Genomic DNA, 18,748 nt, shown 5'->3' with positions numbered 1-18,748 from the left:
CACTGGACGCACAGACACGAAAAAGGTATTGATGAGCTTGTCTAACTTTGTCAATGATAGGGAAAGGACGTGGGTCAAAAATCTTCAGAGTATTCCTTTAACCCATCCCTCGATGCCGCTGAAGCATTCCGTAAGGAGCAGTGGGCAGCTGCAGAGAGCGCCCGTTGACCCATCTCCAGATGTAGAGCCAGGCTAATGGTCAGAATCACCTCACTGTTATTGGTTGATGGGGGAAAGCGGAGATCCTGGAGGAAACCCATCCAGACACGGGGAGGAACATGCAAACTTCACACAGAAAGGCCCACACGGTCCGGGGATCAAACCGGTGACTCTTGCTGTGAGGCAAAAGTGCTAACCACTCACCCACCGTGCCACCGGTGGGTGAATGGGTGAGGGGGTTGAGTCCTTCGTCACCAACGTGGACAAAAGGGGGGCATGTCTCTTGAGCTTCTTCAAACGTGTTGATGCACATAAACACAAACAAGTTCTGGATGCTCTCCGCAAGCTTCAGACTGAAAGAGGTCAGTCCACTGGTTGCTCAGAAGAGGTCGTAGAGATGGTCCTTCTTTACTAGCTCATTTTGATGAGAAGGAAAAGCATCTGTTTCATTTTGTTGAAAAGACAAGCCTGGCTGAGGAGGTTCAGATGGAGAGTGTGGCCCAACACCCTGCCTTATTGTGTGTGGTAAGTAACTTGAACCAAACCTGCAAGTTGCAAACACCCATTTGTACTCTCGGGTTGTTTACCTTCATGTTAGCTTATAGTCCACTTTGAGACACCGAGTAACATTATATCTGATCAAAAGTTCTGCCAACAGTAGATTGTAGGACTCTCATCGTATATCGAAATAAGTGCCATTGAATATCAATATCATAGTTTGTTTTTTTTTGTTTTTTTTTCCCCCCTTGTCCTGTTCGGCAGCTGGGGCATGTAATATTGTATGATCGTAGCCTTTTACTATCCGAACAGATTTCAATATTAGCAGCAGGACGAGACTGAGTCTCCTCCTGCTGCTGCCTTTATTTAAAGCTGGCATCCGGCATGGCTGCTGGACAGGACCGGGACGGAAATGCTCAGAGAGCAGGGACAGAAAGAGAGAAAAATATAAAGAGAGGGAGAACGGGGGGGGGGTGGGGGGGGGGGGGGGGGGGGGGACAAACTATGTACAAAGTCACAATACAAAACAGTGTTGTCGACGCACCACACGCAACCTAGAACAATCCCAAACCCCCAATCTAGACAACACCAAAACAGAGCCGACAACCAACACAGAAAATTACAGAACCATACATACATTTTTTTTTTTTTTTTTTTCCGAACCATATTAGTGAACAGACCAGGCCACAAAAATAAAAGGGGGTGTAGGGGAGGAAGGAAATGCAAGGACACCACAAACCCTTTTTTTTTTTTTTTTTTTTTTTTTTTTTTGAATATAGCTAGTCGTAACTAGTAGTAAACTCAGGGCGTGCATCAAGAGAGGTCTGCTACAGATCACCATTAGTCTAACCACCACAAGAAGACAAGGTAACCCAGTATGTGAAGAGTGATTAAAGATCAACATGATCATGTGAATATGATGGTGACAGTGATGGTGATAGTGATCATGCATATATGACCTCTGACCTCTGAGAAGGCCAGAAGCAGGCCAGAGAGGCCCTCAGAGCCCAGACAGCCGGCGGTCATCACAGAGCCCGGATCCAATCAATATCATAGTTTATATTGAAGCCCTTGTCATTAATGTTGATTTTTTTTTCATGTTGTTTATTCTTAGGCTCCTCCTGCTTTGCTGCTGAGACATTCATGTTGAGCATTGACAAAAAGGTTGTCAATGACCACATCTGCCACATGCTTGATGTCTGGCAGCTATTACTGCTTCAACGTGCACTACCCAGTGGAACTACGTCTACACTGGAGTTCCTCCAACGGTAACATTTCTTTCTTTTTATAAGCATTTATAGGCATTTGATATCCCACCAGAAGTTGATCTTTCATAAAGGTGTTTCTTTTCAATCAACCTGGAGAAAGGCACCAAAGTCGAGCGGAGAAAGAAGAAAAAAGTGCTCTCAATCAATCCCAGAGTCCTCACTCTGATCTCAGACCTTGCTGAACATGAGTGAACCTTCCAGTGATGTTGAGGGATGATATGAAAGGTACACTGGATGTTATACACTGCAGATACTGCGTTAGTAACATTTCAGAAAGTTTTACAATTATAGTTTTATAGATGCATAGACAGGTACATGTTCAGTTTAACTACACTGGTTTTGTACCGTATTGGCCCGAATATAGGACGAGTCTGATTATAAGACAACCCTTATCTTTCAAATATCATTTTGTGAAAATAAATTATGTCGAAGACAATAAGGTTGCTCATAAAACAACTTTTTATTGTACAATTATTCGAAACTCGAAAACTCACAACAGAGACAACTTTTCATGTGATTTAAGATTAAAAAATATTACTGCAGTATTAAACAAAAAATATATTGTTTCACAAAATAAGCAACAATAAGCAACATTTAAGGAGCCTCAAATGTTCAATAACTGCATTACTGATGTAAATAACTTTATAACCATCAAATTCAAGTTTTATTCAACTTCATGAACTTTAGCAATTCAGTCTAATATATCTTGGCCGCTTGGCAGTTGTTTGTTGACTCTGCAGCGTTGATCACCATCAGTTTAAAGTTGGCATCAAAATTTTGCCTCTGTTGTTCGCTCACTTGTCTAGCGTTTGAGTCCCTTCGTTCCAGATGGTTGACGTTCCTCCATTTTACTGTAAAAAATGTTTTTATTTTTCACAGTGTGGTCTCCACTGTTTGCTCCTCAGGGGAGGATTTCCTGCACACGGTGATGGCATTAAACTCCTGTGAGATCTCCAAGACGGTCTTCCCTTTAGTCTCCGGCAGGATGAAGAAGGTGTAAAGAGAAGCCAGCAGGCACATGCAGGCGAACAGCACAAAGCTGTAGGAGCCCAGAGCTTTCTGCAGAGATAACGTTCAAATGAAACCGTTACACTGAGCTTCCTGGTACGGCTTCACTGAAGATCCATCTGCTTTTACTCACGATGAGAAAAGGAAACATGAAGCCGATCACCGCAATGGCCAGCCACCTCAGCAGCCCCACGATGGCAAACGCAGACAGTCGATCAGACTGGATGAAAATCTCACTGCTGAGCGTCCCTGTGCCCGCTCCTGAATCAAACACACACACATAACACACACACACACACACCTGATGCTGAACTGTTTTCAGAGCATGTTATGTTGACATCTTAACGTCAGGTAGAAATACAAACTACAAATCACTTACCAGGCCCTCCACAAAAGGACACAATGATGAGGACGATCATAAAAGCACTGATGTATGAGACCCAGGAGTAGGAGTTCTGAATGAATTAAATCCAGTGTTAATTATGTTTTATTTCCGAGGATCTGAGGAAAGCCTTCATATGAGTGATCTACTACCAGGAGTACCTTCAGGTTCATAGTGATTGTGACTAATATCCAGATCAAAGACATGGCGCCATAGCCCCCCCAGAACAATGGCCGCCTCCCAAGACGGTCAATGACAAGACTCTGAATCAGACGAGGGCAAAAAAAATAATGACCAAGTTCAAAATATATGTTGCTGCTAATCACCACAAATGATCTGCTCACAAGTAAATATGGGAACAGATGAAGGGTTTTGCTCACAGAAGACATAGAAGTGATGATTTCACACACTCCAAGGCTCAGAGTGACGTATCGAATGGCGTGTTCAGGTATGCCTGACTCCATAAAGATGTCAAAAGAGAAGACACTGATCTGCAATGAAGCAAAAAACACACTAGTAGAGTTAAAATGCTGAGAGAAAAAGTAAACTAGCAGTACATGATTCAACTGATCCACTTTCTACAGTGTACTCAGACAGCCAGAACTCGATCTGCCGATCGGCCAGCAGGCTCACCGCAGACATGCCCGACAGCTGGTTGAACCAGTAGATGAGCACCATGGTGAGGAGCTGCCACCACACCGTCCTGTCCCTCAGCAGCTGTAGGGGGCTTTTGGGTGGAGCTGCTTCAATGGCCGCCTGCTCAACCAACATCTCATCCATTTCCTGCTTGTATTCACCTGGACCCCAGAGACTCTGCAGAGCTGGAATTTAGTCCAGACAAAAAAGGAATGAATGGAGAAATTAGTTTGTATAAATAGGAAATGTCAGTCTTTGTCAGGGAGTCAGGTTTTTACATTTTAAATGTGTAAAGCCCCCAGTTGTCTTTTTTAGATGTTACCTTTATTGAAATGTAATAATTTCACCCATTTTCAAAAGTTATATTTGGTTTTCCTCTTTATAATCACTTTAAATTCACAAATACAATTCCATACTATGGTTTTATCAAGTCAAATTAAAGATATTTATATTTTCTGTAATATGTGTTTCAGCAAAGTATCCTGACTCCATTTTGTCAAATTCCATTAGCTTCTGTGAGTCTGATCACAACAATAGCAAAAAAAAAAAAAAAAAAAAAAAAAAAAGAATCAAGATTAGAATCCAAACTCTGTTTTTTTCCATTTTAAACAATGGTACAGTTTTATCTAAAACAGGTCCATCACACCACATATCACAAAAATCTCGTCCATCCATCCATCCATCCATTTTCTACCGCTTATCCGGGAGTGGGTCATGGGGACAGCCATCTAAGCAGAGATGCCCAGACTTCCCTGTCCCCAGACACTTCCTCCAGCTCTTCCGGGAGGATCCCAAGGCATTCCCAGGCCAGCCAAGAGACATAGGGCTCTAGCTTCGTAGACTCCGCCGAATCCGCCCGCTGTCAGCGGAGCGCAAAGTGCGCCTTCAGCGGATAAAGTCAATGGGGCGTGTCCAGAAAATTGTCCTAATTTCGTGAACCAGGCGCAGTCACGCCTCCGTCCCGCCCACCGGCGCAGGTGGCGCAAGAGGGAGGAGAGAAAGTGGGTTTAACCCAGCTGAGCACAATTTGACCAATCAAATGAACACCTCTCCTTTTTTTTTCAAATGCACTGCAGCGAAGGACACTGCTTCATTAACATGATGAAATACATTTTATTTCCTGGCCTCAATACTAAACCATAGTGGAGCAACAATGTATATGACTGTATTTTGAAATAAATAATCTCTTGTAGAGCTTGGGGAGCCAGACAAATGAAATAAAAATGCAGACACCCTGCATTTAGCGGCTACATAAAGACTTTGTAGGGAAAGGGAAAATCTGTTTTTATTTGTGTGCATCATAACTCTTAAAGATACATTTGGGAAAGCACAAAGAATTACAGGTGTCTGCGCGCCAATCACTCAGCGCAGCTGCACAGCGGAGCTGGGTGAGTTTAGGACTGCTGGTTCTGCTGTCATCCAGATCAACGTCCTCTGAAATGATTCCCTATAATTCCTATCACACACATGGCATTCCGGCCATCCCAGACGAAGGATAATCAATTATGAGAGAATGGTGGCGACATCTGCTATCTGCTCCGTCCTCCGCTCTGCTTCACATGTTGCCAGCATTTTTACCCCCCTCCAAAGGCCGCTATGGTCAGCCAGACTGTCATACATATGCAGTGTTTTTGCGCAGGAGCACACCAACAGGTTGCTTTTCTGTAATCTAATGTATTAGAAATTAAGATAAAGAAACAAAATATTAAGTCAAGAGGATCAGTAAAACTTTTAATGCCTTATATCTGCTCTATTAATGCCTCAAATCAGGTTTTAAAATGTATCTGACTTTTTACAGTGCGCATTTGCGCAGCGTCACCTCTCACACTCCGCGCACTCGTTTCCTTGATAAACACGCACACGCACGCCAACACACACAAAATAGTTGTATTATTAACCGTCAATAATAATCAAGAACATATTAAAATTTGTAAAATAAGTCTCCCCGGCTGCGCACCAGGACGGACACCCTCCCACACCATCCCGTCCTCACCCTGCTTATTCTGGGACTGCAGGCTCCACAGGACAAAGGTATTTATTCAGAAAATATGGTCGTTCTAAAATTAATTTTTGGAAACGAAAAATACATGGTTTGCTGTACTTTGATGGAGGATATAATATTTTACCTGAATCTGTAATTGGCACCTGGAGAAGCTGGGCCAGTGCCCCTGCTGTCAATACCGTGTTCACTGTTGTGTTGAGATTTATTACATTAGTTTATTTTTTATTTTTTTACACCGTTTTATGTTATAATTTAGTTGTAAACTGACAGCAGCCTACAGTAATTCTCGACCTGGAGGTGACGCATGAGTGCTTCATGCGCCACTGCAGGTTCTGCTCTGGACTGTACAGCAGCCGGAGGTCAATCGGGTATTTTTGGGGCAGGATTACATTTGTTTCGCTGTTTGGCCCGCGGCTGTTCTGACTCTGATTCAGAACGTTCCTCCTCTTCACTCCAGTCAAGATCGCTGATGTCCGACACGTCTCCGCCATCCGATTCCCCCTCACTGACCTCCTGTATCATTGCTAAAGCTTCTTCCACCTTATATCTTATTTATGCCTGTTTTTATTGTCTTTCTTTTGGGATTTGGTTGATATTTTTGGCCGTCTGTCTGATTGTCTGCTGTCAGAGATAGCTCCCTGTTCAGATGTGCGCATGAACCAAAACAAATCAATCGCAGAAAAAAAAAAAGCCCCGTGAAGTGTGTCTTTTTTTATCAGCGGTCTGTGAGACGCTGTTGGCCTTTGGAGGTATAAATGCTTTGTAATATTATGTGTGTCATTGTTAGGACCTTATTTGCTTCAGAAAAAAATACAAGGCACATATTTAGGAAAATTCAAAGAATTACAGGACAGGGGAATTATTCTAACAGATTTATTTGAATTCTAAAAACCCAAACGTCTTGGATGTTCTAGTGTTAAAGAAGATAATTAAAACAATTATGTGCTTCATGAGTGATTTTGTGTATCTTTCATGACACTGACAAGCTGAAACCCTGCTACGGAGGTTTTCTCAGACAAATTATCATCAGATCCTCCTCCCCAGCCTGCTCACACCTTCTGCACTAAACTCTCACTGCGCCCAGCTGATTCTGTCGACCCCTCCCCCTGGTGCGCCGCCACGCCCATCTCGGCGCAAGTGCAGCAGACCGGTCAGAAACCCTCTTCTGCACCTGTCGAAAATAGGAATGCGCTGCCTCCGCTGCTGATCATCGCCAAGTTGCGCCGTCAAATTAGAGCCTATAGTCTCTCCAGTGTGTCCTGGGTCTTCCCTGGGGTCTCCTTCTGGTGGAACATGCCCGGAACACCTCCCCAGGGAGGCGTCCAGGAGGCATCCTAAAGAGGTGCCTGAGCCACCTCAGCTGGCCCCTCTCAATGTGGAGGAGTAGCGGCTCTACTTTGAGCTCCTCCCTGGTGACTGAGCTCCTCACCCTATCCCTAAGGGAGTGCCCAGCCACCCTACGGAGGAAGCTCATTTCAGCTGCTTGTATCCGGGATCTTGTCCTTTCGGTCATGACCCAAAGCTCATGACCATAGGTGAGGGAGGGAATGTAGATTGACCAGTAAATTGAGAGCTTCGCCTTTTGGCTCAGCTCTTTATTCACCACGACGGACCGATACAACAACCGCATCACTGCAGCCGCTGCACCGATCCGCCTGTCAATCTCACGCTCCATCCATCCTCCACTCGTGAACAAGACCCCAAGATACTTAAACTCCTCCACTTGGGCCAGAGTCTCTCCACCGACCCGGAGAGGGCAAGCCACCTTTTTCCGGTCGAGGACCGTGGCCTCGGATTTGGAGGTGCTGATCCTCATCCCTGTCGCTTCACACTCGGCTGCGAACTGCCGCAGTGCATGCTGCAGGTCCAGATTCGATGAAGCCAACAGGACAGCATCATCTGCAAAAAGCAAAGATGAAATCCTGTGGTCCCCTAACCAGACCCCCTCCGGCCCCTGGCTGCACCTAGAAATTCTGTCCATAAAGATTATAAACAGAACTGGTGACAAAGGGCAGCCCTGCTGGAGTCCAACATGCACCGGGAACAGGTCCAACTTACTGCCGGAAATGCGGACCAGACTCCTACTTCACTCGTACAGAGACTGGATGGCCCTTAACGAGGGTCCCAGATTCTGTATTCCTGAAGCACCCCCCACAAGACACCACGAGGGATGCGGTCAAATGCCTTCTCCAAGTCCACAAAACACAAGTGATCTGGTTGGGCCAACTCCCACAAACCCTCGAGAACCCTATGGAGGGTATAGAGCTGGTCCAGTGTTCTGCGACCAGGACAAAAACCGCATTGTTCCTCCTGGATCCGAGGTTCAATGATCATCGAATTCTTCTCTCCAGTACCCTGGAATAGACTTTCCCAGGGAGGCTGAGGAGTGTGATCTCCCAATAGTTGGAGCACATCCTCCGGTCCCTCTTTTTAAAAAGAGGAACCACCACACCAGTCTGCCAGTCTAGAGGCACTGTCCCCAACCGCCACGCGATGTCGCAGAGACGTGTCAATCAAGACAGTCCCTGCACATCCAGAGACTTAAGGTACTTAGAGCAAATCTCATCCACCCCCGTTGCCTTGCCAACGAGGAGCTTACCAACCACCTCAGTGATTTAAGCTTAGGTGATGGACGAGTCCACCTCTGAGACCTCAGCCTCTGCTTCCTCCACGGAAGACGTGGCGACAGGATTGAGGAGGTCCTCAAAGTATTCCTTCCACCATCCTGTGATATCCCCAGTTGAGGTCAGCAGCTCCCCACCTCCACTGTAAACAGTGTTAGTGGAGACCTGCTTTCCCCTCCTGAGGCGCTGGACGGTGTGCCAGAATTTCTTTGAGGCTGACCGGTAGTCCTCCTCTATGGCCTCCCCGAACTTCTCCCAGACCCGAATTTTTGCCTCCACAACCGCTTGGACTGCAGTTTGCTTGGCCTGCCGGTACCTCTCAGCTGCTTCTGGAGTCCCACAAGCCAGCATGGCTCGAAAGGACTCCTTCTTCAGCTTGACGGCAGCTCTTACTTCCGGTGTCCACCACCAGGTTCGAGGGTTGCCGCCACGACAGGCACCGGAGACCTTGCGACCACAGCTGCGGGCAGCTGCTTCGACAATGGAAGTGGAGAACATGGTCCACTCGGACTCAATGTCCCCAGCCTCCCTCAGGACATGAGAGAAGCTCTCCCAGAAGTGGGAGCTGAAAACTCTGCTGAAAGAGGGTTCCACCAGATGTTCCCAGCAGAACTTCACGTTTGGGTCTGCCAAGTCTGTCTGGTTTCCTCCTCTGCCAGCGAATCCAACTCACCACCAGGTGGTGATCGGTCGACAACTCTGCTCCTCTCTTCACCCGAGTGTCCAACACACGCGGCTGGAAGTTAGATGACACAACAACAAAGTTGATCATTGACCTCCGACCTAGGGTGCCAAGTGCGCTTATGGACACCCCTGTGCTCCAACATGGTTTTTGTTATGGACAAGCTGTGACTCGCACAGAAGTCCAATAACAGAACACCGCTCGGGTTCAGATCAGAGAGGCCGTGCGTCCCAATCCCCCCCTTCCATGTCTCACTGTTGCTAGAGCAAGTCTCTCTGTCTGAGGATCAGGTTACCGGGCACCCTGCCGTCGGCTGCCATCCAATCCACATTGCACCTGGCCCCTACAGTTCCCTTGGAGGGTGGTGGGTCCACCGGAGGGTTGGCCCACGTCGCCCTTTCGGGCGAAGCCCGGCCAGGCCCCGTGTGCAAAGGCCCAGCCACCAGGCGATCACTTGCGAGCCCCAACCCCAGGCCTGGCTCCAGGGTGGGGCCCCGGCTGCGCCATACCGGGCGATGTCACGGACCAAGGTTTTATCTTCATCATAGGAGCTATTGACCTGCCCTTAGTCTGGCCCATCACCCAGGACCTGTTCACCATGGAAGACCCTACCAGGGCCATAAAGCCGGGGACAACATAGCTCCTGGGATCACGTGGGCACTCAGACTCCCCCACCACTTTAAGGTGGCAGGTCAAGTAAAAATCCCACTACAGAATAAGTCATTATGGACAATAGGTGTACAGTAGATATGAACATTGTTGGTTTCTTTTAAATTAAATCTTATCAGGGTTCAGTATATAAGTACATCGGTCATGCTTTGTTTTATAATCTGCTGTGGTTCCTGTCCTGCACTGAATTTAAAAAAGTTAGCATTTTTATAAAAAATTGCTTTCAGTGCATGAATATCAGAGGTGTGGCTGGTTGTTTAACACACTGGGAGGAGTTTCTGCATTTACTGTACATGAACCAGACCTTGTTTGCCTTTTTGTCTGTGAACTGAGTTTTGCCTCTATCTGTTCCAGTCGTCACGTTCCTCTTGTACACGTAGGATAATGTAACACCATGAAACTGCTGCCACAGACTGCTTGGCCAGATGGGGGAGATACCAACCTTTCTTACACGCAACCTCATCTCCTTTCTCGATGAATAAATGTCTGGGAGATTCAGGAAGAAAGGGAAACACCACGACTTGAACCACTGAGAAGACTGCAGGGAGCGAGAGGACAACGTTCCACATGTCCTCACGGCCCAGGATCTCGCTGGAAGGAGGAAACATCTGATGACGCTGGAAGGAATTCTTTCAATTTTCAGACGTTTTTGTACGTGAACAATTCAGTGCAAATGAATGATCGATAATGAGGATGTTGTAGATATGTGAAGCAGATTAAAGGTCATCCGTTGCTGATTTGACGTACCTCAATCCAAAAAACTGTCCGGACAGTTTGCCAAGTGACACGAAGTTTGCTGAGGTCAGCGTTATTTGACCCCTGATCTTTTTGGGTGAAATCTCTCCGAGGTACATCATGTGTAAGCTTCCTCCCAGCCCTGCAGACGAGGCAAGGTGAGACAAGTCAGGTGAGTGGGAACACTGGAGATATTCACCAGCACGATGCAGAATGTGGACGTTTACCTGAAGCATAGCCGAACAGGATCCGTGCCACGATGATCATTTCAAAGGAGTTGGCGGTTTTACTCATCAGCATGATCACAGCTGCAGCGATGGAAACACAGCTGCTGCATATCACTCCCTTCTTCCTGGTGGAGAAAAACACCATGCTGCGTAAAGTTTGCGTATAACGTGACTTTTGCAGAAGGTTTCATGCTCACCCTCCCATTATTCCCGCAATGAACTTGACACTGACGGCGCCGCAGAGGCCACCAATGGCGTGCAGCGACACGATGAGAGACCAGATCATGGTGACCGTCTCCGGAGTGGGGATCTCTCTGTGTCTCTCATACCAGCTGCTGTTGATGAAGCTCTTTATGAATGGAGAGGGAGAACTCAGTCCAGTCACGTGGTATCCCGACTGAAAGGTTCCTCCAACTCCTAAAATAATGATGAGGAGCAGAGCATTGCCACGAGTCTGGAGGTGGAGGAGAAACGAGAAGCCACAGATCATCAGTTTGTTCTTCTGATTAAACCACCTGTCAAGTGATTTGGTTTTGCCATATTTTAATAAGGGTGTATTGCCATTTCTGTATGCCAAAGAGAAAAATATACAGAGAAACAAAATTATTGAGAGAACCTAAAATGAACTGAACAGTAATTGGATGCCTGGCTGTCAGCCAAGTGTGAAGCGTTTGTTTTGTTTTTGGGGAGCGCGGGGTGAGGGAGAGAAGGCGGGTGGGTAAGGAAGTCCTGCGGGAAAGCTGACCGATGCAACTCAGTAAGTTTTTTTTTTTTTTTTTTGCTTGTGGACTTTATGTGAACCAGGCCACATTCTGAGTGTGTTCCGGACCTGTTCCAGAGTCCAGAGTGGTGACCTGTGATGGATCCACTGAGGGGCCGACTGAACACGGACTTAAAGTCCAATCTGTTATAGACAGCACAGACTTTTAAAAACTCTTTAATTCCAAGTTTAGATCAAGCTGACAATTAATAACTATATTCAGAATTATTCTCATTGTATATTTTCAAATTAAGCAATCTAACTTTTGTTAATGTAAATTTGAAAAATATTGTTTTATTTTTTCTTTTTATTATTAATATCATTCATTCATTTTGTTGTGCTACTTAGCTTATTACCAAAAACTTATGGCTCAAGATTGTGTCCATATAAGTTTACATTTAAACAAATTAATTTGAAATAGTTCATGTTGCAATTGTTGTTGTTTGCCTTTTTTCTTCAGTTTTCTTTCATCTGCCAGTAAATACAGTTTGTAAGTACTCTGTACAGGTGTGAAAGCTCCCCCGATAAGGGAGGCATGAGGTATGCCTTGACAGGTATGACTTTTGCATTTTACTTGACAGACGTTTTTCCTTTAGTTAAGGTGTTCGTGGTTGAGATTAATCGGTCACTCACCAGGTTTTGAACAAAATGATGTAACCAAAGTCATGTGTAAGAAACTGTATAAAGCTCTACATTGACCAGGGATCCAACATTATGGATATAATGTGACAGTGGAGTGAAGTAGTCTAAATGGGATTTCTGCCCTAACACAGGTTTTTTCTTTCTTTTTTTTTTTTTTTTAAGGAGTTTAAAAAATAACTTTGAAAAGTGCAGTGACTCAGCTGATATTGTGGCTCACACACTTGCTGGGCTGTGGCAAACTAAACTACAGTTTTTGTTTAACATGTGTATTTTTTCCCCAACAACTTAAACTTTAACATGTTTTTTAATTCATTCAGCACTTTTCACCACATCAGAATACATTTTTAAGAGAAACAGTTGTGCCAATGTAAGCTTTTGACACATTTCCCCCCACTGCTTCTAATGTCGTTTCCCACTATATACATTCCCGGAAGCATGAAAATGAGCTCCAAATTGGTGAAAACTTACCAGCTTTTGAAGCAAAAGCTCCATTTGTGTGTTTCCTGGTGCTGATCAGACAGGGCATATGTGCAAACTGAACACTCTGTCATGTATTTCATGGTTATCATTAACTATTTGCCTCGGTTTGTAGAAAGAAGGAAGATGGAGGGGGGGGGGGGGGGGGGGGGGGGGGGGGTGTCCAAAAGTGGGAAAGAAACACACTGAGGTTACATAATTCCTTTATTTTGATCTTCTATTTTCCCATGTTTTCCATTCATTGATATAAATTGAGTATTAAAAATTGCCATTGAATAGATGCTGCTTTGGAATAGCCTCTCTTGTCATACAAGAGCTGGCTTATTGTTTTTAGAGATTTAATCATCTGGTAGAATAAAAAGGACTGACTGTAGACACTGACTGTGAACACCATTGATCTTGTACATCGCCTGTAAAAACCCTTTAGCAGCAGAGTTGTGGTTCATGAAGTGTCCAGTAGGTGGCAGTAGCCACGCGCCCCTCGTCACGCCGTGAGGCCGCGCGCCGCTCTTCTCTGCTCTCGTCGACCGCCGCTCCACCGGAAGCAGCCGTCCAGTGTTTTCCGTAGTCATCGTTGCCTAGCTGGTAACTTCTGCCTGCACAAAGGAAGCCTTCGGTCTTTTTTGTTTTTTAGTGTTTTCTCTTGAACATTCTGGTTCAGACATGCCGCTGGAGAATCTAGAGGAAGAGGGTCTTCCCAAGAACCCCGACCTGCGGATAGCGCAGCTGAAGTTCTTGCTCACCATGGAGGGACACCGGCAGGATGCTAAAGTTAAGACCGAGCTGATGGACGCCATCAGAGCTAACAGTGAGTTAGCATTTCATTTCAGCACACTCTATAGCACTGTGCACACACACATCTAACAGAGGTGTGTGTATCTGTGTAAAAACAAAACACACGTACTGTGTAGTACTATTGATAAATGTGTTTATGGAAGCTTATTTATATATTAGTGTAGCATTAGCTTGTGGCTAACCGTTAGCCTGTCAAAATAATTTTTTGATGCACTTTCTGGTAATTGTAGCGTAAATTCCGAAGGAAATCCATTGGATTTATAGCAATTTAGTTACTCATTCGGCTTCAGCAGTGACAGTCGCGTCGTAGTAGCTGGGTTTATGTATTTTCGGGGATCGTCATGTTCACCTGTCTGCTCAGACATGGCGCCCTACTACGAGGGTCTGTGCAAGGAGCTGAAGTGGCAGCTGGACACCGACCTCCTGAGTAAGATGAAGAAGGCCAACGAGGAGGAGCTGAAGCGGCTGGACGATGTGCTGGAGGATGCGGAGAAGAACCTGGGAGAGAGCGAGATCCGAGACGCCATGATGGCCAAGGCTGAATATCTCATCAGGATCGGAGACAAGGTGGAGACGCACTCTCTCTGATATACACTCTGACCCGAGCAGGAATGAGACGGTTTCAGGAGAGCTGTCACGTGCATGTTTGCATTTTTCTGAGTCCCCTGTGTTTGTTTCCACAGGACGGTGCTTTAACAGCCTTCAGAAAGACCTACGATAAGACAGTGGCTCTTGGTCACAGACTAGACATCGTTTTCTACCTGCTGAGGATCGGCCTCTTCTACATGGACAGCGACCTCATCACACGCAACTCGGAAAAAGCCAAGAGGTAAACAAACCCCCGGGGCCTCGGTCCTGACGTTTCTCCCCCCGACACGTTTGTCTTTCCAGCACTCATTCATGGGCCCATGTCTTCTCTCTGCAGCCTCATCGAGGAGGGGGGAGACTGGGACCGGAGGAACCGTCTGAAGGTCTACCAGGGCCTCTACTGCGTGGCCATCAGGGACTTCAAACAGGCCGCGGAGCTCTTCCTCGACACGGTGTCCACCTTCACCTCCTACGAGCTCATGGACTACAAGACGTTTGTCACCTACACCGTGTACGTCTGCATGATCGCGCTCGAAAGGCCCGACCTGCGGGAGAAGGTAGGAGAGGCGGCCTGTGCCGGCAGAGGCGAGCGCACGTGTGAATCAGTACCATTAAGAATGTGTTTCTCTGCAGGTTATAAAGGGAGCAGAGATCCTGGAGGTGCTGCACAGTCTCCCTGCTGTCCGTCAGTATCTCTTCTCGCTCTACGAGTGCCGTTACTCCGTCTTCTTTCAGTCTCTGGGTAAGAAGATACAATTTCTGACATTTCTTGGTTCCTCTTTCGCATTTTGCCTCCTTGGTAAATTGTTACCGTGTTGTTGTTGTTGCAGCCATGGTGGAGCAGGAGATGAAGAAGGACTGGCTCTTTGCGCCACACTACCGCTACTACGTGAGGGAGATGAGGATCCAGGCCTACAGCCAGCTGCTGGAGTCCTACCGATCCCTCACGCTGGGCTACATGGCCGAGGCCTTCGGAGTCAGCACGGAGTTCATCGACCAGTGAGTTCCTCATGTCCTCCATCTCCCAGAGGCTCAGCCATCCAGGAGCAGGACTGCTTCCTGTGGAATGTTTGAAACTTAAAACATTCCATTATGATGTGCTGCACTTGTTAACTACTCAGTACTGGATTTCATCTTAACTGAACCCAACTCTCGTTTCCCCTCAGGGAGCTGTCTCGATTCATAGCGGCCGGCCGCCTTCACTGTAAAATCGATAAAGTCAACGAGATCGTGGAAACCAACAGGTGGCGCTGCTCTTCTAGAATCACCTGCAGCTTTACCAGCCCTCAGATCTACCACTCTGAATGTTTTCTCTCTCTCTCCTCCGCAGACCTGATAGCAAAAACTGGCAGTACCAGGAAACTATCAAGAAGGGCGACCTGCTGCTCAACAGAGTCCAGAAGCTGTCGAGAGTCATCAACATGTAACCGCCAGGAGAAAAACCTTCCTCTACACAAAGTCCTTCTTATATTGTGTGTACATAATAAACCCCGTTTAACTGTTGACACATCGCTTCTCTCTTCTTCCAGAAACGACGCAGAGCCGCAATTTCATATAAATAGCAGTATAAATTATTTTATTTACAGAAACTTGTTACAAAACAAATATACTATACAATCTTTTTCTTTAAATATTAATTCTAACCTATGTTTTGTTCATGAATTACATAGCAGCCAATACATAAGTCCAGCTGAAAATGATTCTGATAATGTATACAAAAAAAAAATCTATACACGCTTTTACATAGTATGAATGGTGGATTTTTTTTTTTTTTCCTTTCTTCCAGACACGAATTATACTCTCTCCCCCGCACATTCACATTCCACATCTGTGGTGCTAATAAAGAAACCTTTGCGTTGTTTCTCCCCCCCTTCGGTGCTGGAAACAAAATCAGTGGAGTTTGAGGGTAAACAAAAACACTTGATTGAAGTCTTTACATATAAAACCCAGTAAACCAGAGGGAGGCTCACCGGATCGAGACATCTCGTCTACAAAACCACACCCCCACAAAAAGAAAAAAAAAAAAAAAAATCAAAAAATAGAAAATTAATGAAACTGAACATTTTATACTGGGCAGCTGACGAGCTCAGGGTGTTTTTTTTTTTCTTTTTTAACCACATTTATGGTTCGTAGGCAGATTTGAAACCAAACTCCTAAACACTTTAAACATTCAAGTAAAAGGTAAAATAAAAATAACCCAAAGAATACTGTCTTCAAACAGTCAGGGTGAAACTAATTCAGGCACTTTCTCTTAATTTGATTTAAAAAGAAAAAAATAAAAGCTGTGACTCAAATTACATGTTTGGCAACGACGATGCAAGCAGTTGGACTGAAGTGTTCCTCTTCCTGGTAGTGATTGCTTCAGTCTGGGGGGGTGAAATGTGTTTTAAGGTGGCGGCTCGGCGCCCGGAGTCGCAGGCCGACTGCAGTAGTGTCGGTTGGTAGGCAACTGAAAACGTCTCGGTGCAACAGAACACGAACAACAGGTGGGGGAAAGAAGGGAGTGACGGTTTCCTCTCGTCGATGCGGACGCTTGCTACGGCGGCGAGCGGCCGCGCCCGCTCCTCAGGACGCCGTTCATGAGATGCTTCAGCTTCCGGGCGTATTGCATTAAGTTAGACTTGGCAGTGAACCACTTCAAATGTTCCTCTCTCGACTTTCCTCAGCGGGGTGGGTTTTCTTTTTCTTTTTGTACTAAATAAATACAATTTTAAAATTGTACCAAAACATTATTCAGCATGTAGGAAAATGGCTGTGCAAAAATACAGATTTCACTATTTACAATTTTTAACAAAATACGTATTCTCAAATAGGGATACTTCAATACTGGTTTGACACATCGGCGACCAGAAAAACGCTGTATTTTTTTCCTTTTTTCTTAAAAAAAAAAAAAAAAAGTCTTTACTTTTTTTGTCTGTGTGATCTGACATCAGTGGAGGGTCATTAAATTGACGCGTGTTGCCAAACAGTTGGTGAAGCCATCCTCATGAATCTGGCACCCGAGACGACCAGGGACCGGGGCCCGTGTGGCAGGAAACTCACGAGAAGCCAAACACATCGATGATTCTTCATCTACGGTTAAAGTTCCCAAGAAATGGAAAGACATGTCTCTTGATCCGAATCAAATAATTCAACATCGACTCCTGCTCATGGTTTCAAATGTACTTATTGTCGACTATCTCTTAGGCTTTTGCACTAAAATCTTAATTTCTCTTGCAACAAAAATGTTGTAACAACAATTCAACCCTACAATTATATCTTTTTTTTAAATAATTTCTTTTAAAAAATTCAAAGGCAAAAGGCTGTGCCCCCCCCAAAGCTCCCTGGCGCCCCTCAAAGGAGCCCGGCTCCACACTTTGAGAACCCTGAACTAGTGTGTAATGCACAATCAGCACAATCGGCGACTGAAAATGTTAAACGTGGACCACGTCTCATCTACTTTGAATTATTTTTGCCAGAGGACGTAGACCGGGGGAAGAACTCTGTCACATTGTGTCACGGGAGATTTTTTTTCTTTTAACACAGCAAATGAGACAAATTTATCGGACGATCAAAGCTTCAGACAGAATCATCCAGAATAAGACTCATCGATTAATTCACCGGCCCAATGAGTCCAATTCCATCAAACAAAAGTGAAAAAAATGACACCTGATATTACATTTACCTCAATTCTGGCTTTTTCTCTCGACTCTAAATTCATGTTTTCATTTTTCGGAGCAATAAAATAGCCTTGAGTTTCCAGTCGTGCGTTCCAGTTGTGTTAAACTGGGGAATTACGACAATCAGAAGAATCAGGTTGGAGTTTTCCAGTTGATCGCAACAGTAAAGGTGAAAACGCAGGATGGAAGCCGCTGCCTTGTCCCGACTAAAAATACTTTTCTGACATATTTAGACATTTTAAAAAAATAAAAGAGGAGGGAAATTGGGAGCGTGCAGCAGGACTGAAGCTCTGTTTACGTGATGTTTCAAGTGAACACGTCACGGACATTCGTTGGATCGCTGCTAGGAGAGACTCAAGTCCAAAACTACCAAATCCCAGGAGAACACTGGAGGTAAACGCTACGGTCCATCTTCTCGTGCGTGCAGAGGATGGACTTGCTGCGGCCGTGGTGCGCATGCGCAGCGGCAGACGTTCAGAAAGTCATGTTTACCTCACTCAACACCGCTGAGAAAAAACAACTTCCTTTCTCTCCTGGTTGACGCGTTGTGATCAACTGGAAGCGTGACATTATTCCAAGGTATAAATTCTGAGGCGGCCATATTGATCCTTAAGAAGTGACAGTCGGGAAAACGTTTGGACGCTAAAGCGAGCCTCCAAACAGTTACGCCTGATTTAAAGGTGCTGTAGGCAGGATTTTGCTAGTCAATGCTAATTTTTCTGTGTTTTCTTTGGATTAAATGTTAGAGTATCCATTGATAATCCTTTAGGAGTGTAGCATAATTTCACTACCGAGGGCGCAGCGTTTCCATCTGTCTCTGTTCTGAGCTGAAAAGGAATCTCGACAGCTCCAGGTATCTTTGACCAATCACAAGAGCCCCTGAGGCTCTAACCGTGATTGGTCGAGGGGCGTTCGTCGCACGTTCTTGTGGGAGGGG

The 18,748-nt window shown here is 45.5% G+C and overlaps 2 protein-coding genes across 2 annotated transcripts; one reads left to right on the top strand and one right to left on the bottom strand.

Annotated features, from left to right (window-relative positions):
• Positions 1-2,798: 2,798 nt before the first annotated feature.
• LOC115388946 (solute carrier family 2, facilitated glucose transporter member 9-like) lies at positions 2,799-11,198 on the bottom strand. Its single transcript, XM_030092272.1, has 10 exons — positions 11,088-11,198; positions 10,891-11,015; positions 10,676-10,805; positions 10,371-10,519; positions 3,949-4,136; positions 3,696-3,806; positions 3,477-3,578; positions 3,313-3,388; positions 3,067-3,194; positions 2,799-2,984 (listed from the first exon to the last, which is right to left on the bottom strand). The coding sequence occupies exons 1-10, from the start codon at positions 11,174-11,176 to the stop codon at positions 2,799-2,801; spliced, it is 1,284 nt and encodes a 427-aa protein (XP_029948132.1). The 5' UTR covers positions 11,177-11,198.
• Positions 11,199-13,290: 2,092 nt separating this feature from the next.
• psmd6 (proteasome 26S subunit, non-ATPase 6) lies at positions 13,291-15,659 on the top strand. Its single transcript, XM_030092261.1, has 8 exons — positions 13,291-13,577; positions 13,926-14,131; positions 14,248-14,393; positions 14,490-14,709; positions 14,786-14,894; positions 14,983-15,151; positions 15,319-15,396; positions 15,483-15,659. Exons 1-8 carry the CDS (start codon positions 13,433-13,435, stop codon positions 15,577-15,579), a joined length of 1,170 nt encoding a protein of 389 aa, XP_029948121.1. The 5' UTR covers positions 13,291-13,432; the 3' UTR covers positions 15,580-15,659.
• Positions 15,660-18,748: the final 3,089 nt, after the last annotated feature.

This window comes from Salarias fasciatus, chromosome 5 (genome assembly GCF_902148845.1).
Source record: "Salarias fasciatus chromosome 5, fSalaFa1.1, whole genome shotgun sequence".
Taxonomy (NCBI): Eukaryota; Metazoa; Chordata; class Actinopteri; order Blenniiformes; family Blenniidae; genus Salarias; species Salarias fasciatus.
Note: the sequence above shows the minus strand (reverse complement) of the source record. Positions and strands in the feature narration are given on the sequence as shown.